A 9,032-nucleotide genomic window follows, 5' to 3' on the forward strand; every position below is an offset into this window, starting at 1 on the left:
CGATCTGGACAATTGTGATGAAGCAGCTGGGGCTTTGTTGGATTTCAGTGGCTTCTGTATAGTCTGACATGATAGTTGTGAGAGTGGTCCAGCATTTCTGTGTTCTCAAATACAGTAGAGTCTCACTTATCCAACATAAGCGGGCCGGTAGAATGTTGGATAAGCGAAAATGTTGGATAATGAGGGATTAAGGAAAAGCCTATTAAACATCAAATTGCGTTATGGTTTTACAAATTAAGCAACAAAACATGTTTAACAACAAATTTGACAGAAAAAAGTAGTTCAATACGCAGTAATGCTACATAGTAATTACTGTATTTAATAATAATTAGTTTATTTATATCCCGCCTCCATCCCCCCCGAAGGGGACTTGGGGCGGCTCACAGAAATACCAAATAAAAACTTTTTTTTTCATGTCAGGAGCAACCAGAGTTGCTTCTGGAGTCAGAGAATTCGCCGTCTGCAAGGACGTTGCCCAGGGGACGCCCGGGTGTTTTGATGTTTTACCATCCTTGTGGGAGGCTTCTCTCATGTCCCCGCATGGAGCTGGAGCTGATAGAAGGAGCTCATCCACGCTCTCCCCTGGTGGGATTCGAACCTGGCAGCCTTCAGGTCAGCACCCCAACCTTCAAGTCACGAGGCTTTTATCCCCTAGGCCAGTGATGGCCAACCTATGACACGCATGTCAGCACTGACACACCTAGCCATTTTTGCTGACACACTGCCGCATGCAGATTGATTGGATGACTATGTCTTTTCTGGCCAAATTTGTTGCGATTCGGTCCAGTGGTTTTGTTGTTTACTCCATGGGAATTATGAACATTATTACATTTATATATATATAGACATATATATAATTATTATTATATCATTCTATTATTATTCTATTATTGTAGTATATTATTACTATTATATTATTCATTATTCATGACTACATTGAAACTAGAATAGAGAGAAATCAGCGTGGAAACTGCAAGAGGTACCATAGATTGTTGTACTTGGAAATAATGGTAGTAAATAGTTTTTGATTTATTAAATACAGTTATATATTACAATTATACATTTTTGTTATTTAAACTATACATATTGTGAAATTATGGTTTTTTTCTCGAAGTGACACACCACCCAAGTCATGCTAGGTTTTTTGGCGAATTTTGACACACCAAGCGCAAAAGGTTGCCCATCATTGCCCTAGGCCATCGGAGGCTCCACGGAACAACACTGAAAACAGGGGAATTCCAAACATGAAACAATCAGGGCCAGCTAACACCTCCCAACAAAAGATTCCCCCCAGGCAGAAATCAGCCGGGCTTTGCAGCTGCAAGGTCATTCAATGCTAATCAAGTTAGATAATTGCAACATTGCCTCAAACAGACAAAGAGTTCTTTCTCCCACCTTGGACATTCCATAGCTATATAAACCCCACTTGCCTAGTTTCCAACAGACCTCACAACCTTTGAGGATGCCTGCCAGAGATGAGGGCGAAACGTCAGAAGAAAATGCTTCTGGAACATGGCCAGACAGCTCGGAAAACTCACTGCAACCCTGTGATTCCGGCCATGAAAGCTTTCCAAAAAACCATCAAAACCTTAAAAAGCCGCGCGCCCTGCTTTGACGCTCCTCCTTTCGGTCGCTTTTGGGAAAAGCCGTTTCCGGGCGGAAAGGGGGATTGTGGGAAGGCAAAATGGCGTCCACCAAGAGGGTCCTGTATGTGGGTGAGGAGAAAGTTGAGGAGACCGTGGAGGCCAAGCGGCCTGGAGTCTGCCGGCGCCTCTTTATTGGGTCTTGGGGCCTTGTAGGTCTTCCTTAATGGTCAGTTGGGCCTCTTCTTTTCCTCATCCGTAGGCGGCCTGGCGGAGGAAGTGGACGAGCGGGTGCTGCACGCCGCTTTCATCCCCTTCGGCGACATCACCGACATCCAAATCCCCTTGGATTATGAGACAGGTGAGGAGGGGGAGAATAAAAGGAGAAGGAAAGTGTTAGGGAAAAGTCTAAAACAATGTAATGAGCTATACAAAACACAATAATGGTTCAAAACATAAGTAGTACATAATATGTATATTAGAGCATCATATACATATTACATTCACAGAATTAATGCTCAGTCCTTTGGTATATAACCCAAAAGTATCTAACTCAGTATTATAAATCAAACAAAATGATATAAGTCTCTGCAGTCCTAAAAGGATTAGATTGGCTTAAAGGCAAACCGATTCAGAGTCTCTGCAGTTCTGGAAGGATTCCTCAACACTCCACAGGTTTTGAAACAACAGTAAAGCCAAGGAGACAGAGTCAATGTTGGTGTAGATCCTGAGTAGCTGGTTATTGCCTGGAGTAGGTGGTAATATATCCGTTTACGCTGTTTACAACTGGTTCCCGGGTTTTATCCCAGTTTCGGTAACCCTTCTTCTGGTAAGCGGCAAATGTTTTATTATTTCTTTATTGATGGCTCTGCTTCAGGTATTATGTTTGCAGTATCAGGTAATATGTTTGCAAAATCCGCAAAATCCATAGCAGCATATTGATACTGCAAACATAATATCTGAAGTGGAGCCATCAATAAAGATGGAGATTCCACCTGAACATCAGGAAGAACTTCCTCACTGTGAGAGCTCTCTGCCCCGGACTGTGGTGGAGGCTCCTTCTTTGGAGGCTTTTAAGCAGAGGCTGGATGGCCATCTGTCAGGAGTGCTTTGAATGCGATTTCCTGCTTCTTGGCAAGGGGTTGAACTGGATAGCCCATGAGGTCTCTTCCAACTCAACTATTCTATGATTAGCATTGAATGGGCTTGCAGCTTCAAAGCCTGGCTGCTTCCTTCCTGGGGGAATCCTTTGTTGGGAGGTGTTAACCGTCCCTGATTGTTTCCTGTCTGGAATTCCTGTCTTTTCAGAGCGTTGTTCTTTATTCACTGTCCTTATTTTGGAGTTTTTTTAAATACTGGTAGCCAGATTTTGATTCATTTTTGTGATTTCCTCCTTTCTGTTGAACTTGTCCACATGCTTGTGGATTTCAGTGGCTTCTCTGTGTAGTCTGACATACCGTGTTTCCCCGAAAATAAGACAGTGTCTTATATTAATTTTTGCTTCCAAAGATGCTCTAGGTCCTATTTTCAGGGGATGTCTTATTTTTCCATGAAGAAGAATTCACATTTATTGTTTAACAAAAAATGAACATTTATTATATACTGTACAGTAGTTGTCATTACAAACCAACATAACCAGACAAACTCTGAATCCTATCAAGAAATTCTTGTTACTACCATTATTTCCATGTACAGCTGGTATGTACATTTACCAACCCTGCATGCTCTGGTGTTCTGTTTGGCGGGCATGCTTCCAAACAAAATCTTTGCTAGGTCTTACTTTCGGGGGAGGCCTTATATTTAGCAATTCAGCAAAACTTCTACTAGGTCTTATTTTTCGGGGATGTCTTATTTTCGGGGAAACAGGGTAGTAGTTGTTAGAGTGGTCCAGCATTTCAGTGTTCCAATAGATCTCACAACCTCTGTGGATGCCTGCCATAGATGTGGGCAAAATGTTAGGAGAGAATGCTTCCAGAACATAGCCATGCAGCCCAGAAAACTGACAGAAACCCAGTTATTTTTCTAACTGTCCTCTTTTTCAGTATGAAATTAGGCTTCTCTTAATAGTTGTACATAGAGGTCTGGGTGTCTATTGGTTGCTCATGAGGTTTGCTAAACTGATTGTCCTTTTCTTATATCTCTGCAGAAAAGCATCGGGGTTTTGCTTTCATTGAATTCGAATTGGCTGAGGTAAGGAAATGCTGACATTTTTTTTGCAGAGGGGTCTTATGGCACTTTGGAGGCTAAGAGAACAAAGTGAGTGTGCTAAGCTTTGGTAAACTCAGTTCTGCCTTCATCTCACTTCTTGTTGTTAAAGAGGACTCTCCTGAGCTTTAAATGGCACCAGGAAATCTAAAACATTATGACCCCCAAGCCATGGTATTTGGGGGCAATTTGATATAAGGGGTGAGCTATTGGTAAAAATATATATCTTATTTTTTTTTGTAGGATGCTGCTGCCGCCATCGACAACATGGTATGTCTCTCTTTAGATTTTCTGGATTTAATTTTGTGGAAAGCTTAAATACTCCCTCATTCCTAACATTATTTTCTGGGGGAAGTGAAATGATCTGTTTTATAGAGACTGCTTCGAGTCTCTTTCCGAGGATAGGTTTGTGCACAGACTCCTCCATTTTGCAAAAAGCACATAGAAAATTTCCATTGTTCCAATAAAGAGTTCTAGCTGAATGGTTACAGTAAGAATTATTTTTAAATTAAGCAATCTGACTTTTATGTGCTAAAAGAGGAGAATACAGAATGAGGATGTTAGTTGTAGCATCCAGTGGCAACAAAGAGGGCCAATGGCAGGAAAAGCAACTGGCATATCAGTGTAGTCCACTGAGAAATATGTAGGCATGAGAACGATTGATGTGAAATTATGAAGGTGGATATCAGGCCCAGAACATGTTTTGCCTGCTTTAAGAGCCAACCTGGTAAAATGGCTGCATTCATCTGGGGCAGTGGTCTGTTTTCCCACATGATGCTCATGTTAAGGTGCTAAACCTAACCTACCTTATGATGGAGTTGCATGAGAATAAAATGATGATTTTAAAATAATCCTCTCCCCTCTTTAGAATGAGTCTGAGCTGTTTGGGAGGACAATCCGCGTCAACTTGGCCAAACCGATGAGGATCAAGGAAGGCTCCTCTCGCCCAGGTGAGCCATACAATTGGGACAGGAGGAGTGCTTCTTCACCTTTGTGTTTTTGTTTGTGTTCATCTTTGGATCAGGGGAAATGATGTCTGTGAACTCCGAGTTAAATATACCTGAATATACACTGCATTTTATGATTTTTTTAAAAGTTATGTGTCACTTTATGCATGTTTGCTTTGTAAATTTATGTTGATATAGTCCATATGTTTATGTATTGTTTATTTTATGTTCGGCACTGGTAGTAAAGTTCTACAGATTTTTCATCTTGTGTATAAACATCCCAAAAATTCCTATGTAACAAAATTTGCAAAAAATATTTCCTGGTTTGAAAATACTATTTCTTGTTTAATGTGTGCTACTTACTGTGAAAGGAGTTGTTCTAGTCCAGAAACTTTGTTTTGTGGCTGCCACAAACTCTGTTGAATTAGTTTAGACTCTGTGAGATATTCATTGAAAAACTAGAGCAAAATATGCTGTAGGATGTCCTGCAAAAATAAAGTTTTTTGCAGTTTAATATTTTTCTGAGAGAACCAATTAGGAAATGACATTTATAGCCCAGGAACAAAAATCATATTACATAGTGTTATCACTTGATTAATGTCTCTGTTTTTTTGATTGCCTTCCATTTTCCTTTGACAGTCTGGTCGGACGACGACTGGCTGAAGAAATTCTCCGGGAAGACACTTGAGGAGAATGTGGAGGAAGAAGGGGCAGAGCCAGCCCGGTCAGAGGCCCAGGAGGTGCGTGGCCATCTTTCCTGGGGCTCTGTAGGTTTTGCGCTTTTAGGGGGGTATCACCCTACTTTGCCCACGGCCTTAGATCTCATCTCCACATGACTCTTTTTTGGGGGGCTGGATGAAGTCATTTAGCATCTCTAGTCCCTCCAAACCTGTAGATATCTCCAGATTGGCCTGCATCATCTCTATGCTTATATAGACAATGCATGGTGGAATTACAGACACCGGGCTTAGACAGCCTGATGTTACACATCCTTCAGCTACAGTTTACCCCTTCTCTCTAGACATTTCTAGGTCCCAATGCCATTCCAACAGAAGTTGATCACAGAGTTCTGTTAGAAGACCGAGATATTCCTATCCAGGTGTTCTCTCATGGAAAAGACACCACAAATTCTTTATTCACTGTTGTTCACTGTCATGAGAGCCCTATGTCCTTAGTCCCAGCAAAGTGGGAGGGCTGGCTTTAGCTGCTGTCAAACCTCCAGGCAGGGATGCCTGGAGATCAACGTAGCAAGGAAGATATTATTAATGCACATTGTTTTATGTTGCAATATTTGTTCTCAAGTGGTTTGCTGGGTTAGGCAATTTGTGGTCATGGATGCTATGCTTACATGGCAGACAGTTAGGCTACTGTAGCGTCTTTACTGGGATACGCTTGGTTGAGATTTATCATAGAATAAGCTGTATTTCTCACCGTTTTAGGGAGAGCCACCAGCGAAGAAGTCAAGGGCCAACCCCCAGGTTTACATGGACATCAAGATCGGGAATAAGCCGGCCGGCCGATTGAACATCCTTCTGCGATCGGACATTGTACCTATGACCACTGGTAAGCAAAAACTCTGGCTTTTGGTTATTGTGTGCCTTCAAGTGGTTTTGAACTTTGGGCCGCCCTAAGATGTCCTTGTCACATGTTTTCCTTGTTCTGAGGCTGAGAGGGTGTGACTCACCCAGGGTCCATATTGCCTTGGGATAGCCAAGGGAAAGGAATGCTGGGAGTCGTAATGAAGCCATATCTAGAAAGGCACATGAAGCTCAGTGTAAACAACACAAGGTCTGATGCAGTGCCTTTAATTCAAACTAGAATACAGTGAAAGAGAGTTCAAAACGTATTTGAAATGCAGTAAGGGAGGTCCAAACATGCATCCCATGTTTGTGCTACCTTTCTTGGGTGGCATCCCATAAATGGGGGAGGTGACCCACATTTATCAAGATGGAAACTGGAAGTGATGTCATACAGCTTTCCGCTGCCATTTGGAGAGTCGTTGAAGAGGAAATGCGACCCCCTTGGTGGACATTCCATGAATGTGGGAAGTGTTCAGATGTTCCAATGGCTTTGGCTTCCTGCTTTTGTGCTTGTTGCCCTTGCTCTCAACTGTGTTCTCTTTTCCGCTTTGAACCACAGAGAACTTCCGCTGCCTCTGCACCCACGAGAAGGGTTTTGGCTTCAAGGGAAGCAGCTTCCACCGCGTCATCCCCCAGTTCATGTGCCAAGGAGGGGACTTCACCAACCACAATGGCACTGGAGGGAAATCCATCTACGGCAAGAAGTTTGACGATGAGAACTTCATTCTGAAGCACACCGGGCCTGGTAGGACATTGCTGGCGGTGCTGGCTTTGGTGGGGCCTCAGTGGGGCATGATAGGGGGACCATGCGTTCCAGACGGTGGGGGAATCCTTATAGTGTGATATACTGCAGAACCTTTCCAGGAACCCAGAGTCCCTCACAAGGAGATTTTGAAAATAAATCTTTACTGCCTAGTTGAGTTAGTTCACAGATCAACAAAAATTGCTAATGAAAAACTACTTTTCTACCCCCTTGAATCTATCCCTTCCCCATAGAGCTCACCACAGGTCAACCAGCTCTCTGTTAGTTCTCATTACACTATGTAATGAAATTGGAAGTTTTTGATTCTTGGTTTGAAAGTGTTATTCCTGTTTAATTGTGCGGTCCTTACTTTGAAAGTAGTTGTTCTACTCCAGAAACTTCGTTTTCGCAGCTGCCAAACTATTTGAATTGATCGAGACTGTATGAGACATTCATTGAAAAACTATAGCAACATGTGCTATTGCAGGATGTCCCACAAAAATAAGGATTTTGCAGTTTAATAAATCTTTTCCATGTTTTTATGATAGAAACAATTAGGAAATGACATTTATAACCCAGGAATAAAAATCATGTTACATAGTGTTATCATTCCCTTTCAGGCTTCAGTCAGCCCTTACTATTCCTTTTCTCACTAGAAGTTTGCAGCCAGGTGCTATATCTCTCATTCTCTGGCCTCAAAACTGGCAAGGGTGAACTCTGCTGTCATGACATATAGGGCGTCTTATGTCTGCTTGGGCTTGTCTTTTAGGCCTGCTCTCCATGGCTAACTCTGGGCCCAACACCAACAGCTCCCAGTTCTTCCTCACTTGTGACAAGACGGACTGGTTGGACGGGAAGCATGTGGTCTTTGGGGAAGTCACTGAAGGAATGGATGTGGTGCGGAAGATGGAGGTAAAGCAGGCCCGGGAGTGCACGGCCTTGTTTGGCTGCATTACATAGCAGTGTTGGTGGGGCCTTATGGTGTAGGAGCCAAAAGCATTATTATTATTATTATCATTGTTATTATTATTATTTCTCACCCACCTCTCCTCATGGATCAAGGCAGGGGCCACCACAGTTAAAACACATCATCATAAAATGTTATGTAAAATATATATAGACTGCATTTCCCCCTACTATACATGCTACAAAGCATGTATGGACAAACATTGGCCCTCCAGGTATTTTGGACAACTCCCACAATTGCTTGCCTCAGGCCCTTTCCTTTGGGAAAAGGAAGGGGCCTGAGGCCAGGAATTGTGGGAGTTGAAGTCCAAAATACCTGGAGGGCCAAAGTTTGCCCATACATACTATAAGGAGTAAAGATCTCATTTGATATCTCCTCTCTCTTTCTCACTTAACTTTCTCTTTCTCTCTTTCCCCTTTTGAAATATCAAGGCTCAAGGCACCAAAGATGGGAAGCCAAAGGAGAAAATTATTATATCCGACTGTGGGGAATACATGTGATCCTTTATTCCGGCCGAAGCAAAATAGAGAACTGTTCTTTGCAAACGAAAGGGGCTTTGACCTCTTCTCTGTATCCAAATCTACAGAGACTTTTGGAATTTATTTTGTACAGAATTTTCTCCCCTTTACATAAAAATCTATTTTTTTTTTATAAAAAACAGATCCGGCCTCTTATTCCTCCTAGTTGCTGAAACATTTTAAGCTTATGCTGGGTAGGGTTTCCCACCTGACGTGTTTCATAGTAAATTGTAACTTTATACTGATGTATATTGAGATGAAATATTAAATTTCCTCAGGGAAATAATTTATTTCTGGGTTGCTGTGAGTTTTCTGGGCTGTATGGCCATGCTCCAGAAGCTTTCTCTCCTGATGTTTCGCCCACATTTATGGCAGGCATCCTCAGAGGTGTGAGGACTGTTGGAAACTAGGCAAGTGGGGTTTATATATCTGTGAAAAGTCCAGGTTGGGAAAAAGAACTCTTGTCTGTTTGAGGCAAGTGTGAATGTTG

General features: G+C 42.3%; 1 protein-coding gene across 1 annotated transcript; it reads left to right on the plus strand.

Annotated features, from left to right (window-relative positions):
- Positions 1 to 1,613: 1,613 nt before the first annotated feature.
- Positions 1,614 to 8,671, plus strand: ppie (peptidylprolyl isomerase E). The gene is made up of 10 exons (XM_003227380.4): positions 1,614 to 1,715; positions 1,846 to 1,944; positions 3,730 to 3,773; positions 4,032 to 4,058; positions 4,657 to 4,738; positions 5,375 to 5,475; positions 6,175 to 6,298; positions 6,875 to 7,060; positions 7,827 to 7,969; positions 8,456 to 8,671. Exons 1-10 carry the CDS (start codon positions 1,685 to 1,687, stop codon positions 8,522 to 8,524), a joined length of 906 nt encoding a protein of 301 aa, XP_003227428.1. The 5' UTR covers positions 1,614 to 1,684; the 3' UTR covers positions 8,525 to 8,671.
- Positions 8,672 to 9,032: the final 361 nt, after the last annotated feature.

Source organism: Anolis carolinensis, unplaced genomic scaffold (assembly GCF_035594765.1).
Source record: "Anolis carolinensis isolate JA03-04 unplaced genomic scaffold, rAnoCar3.1.pri scaffold_10, whole genome shotgun sequence".
NCBI lineage: Eukaryota > Metazoa > Chordata > Lepidosauria > Squamata > Dactyloidae > Anolis > Anolis carolinensis.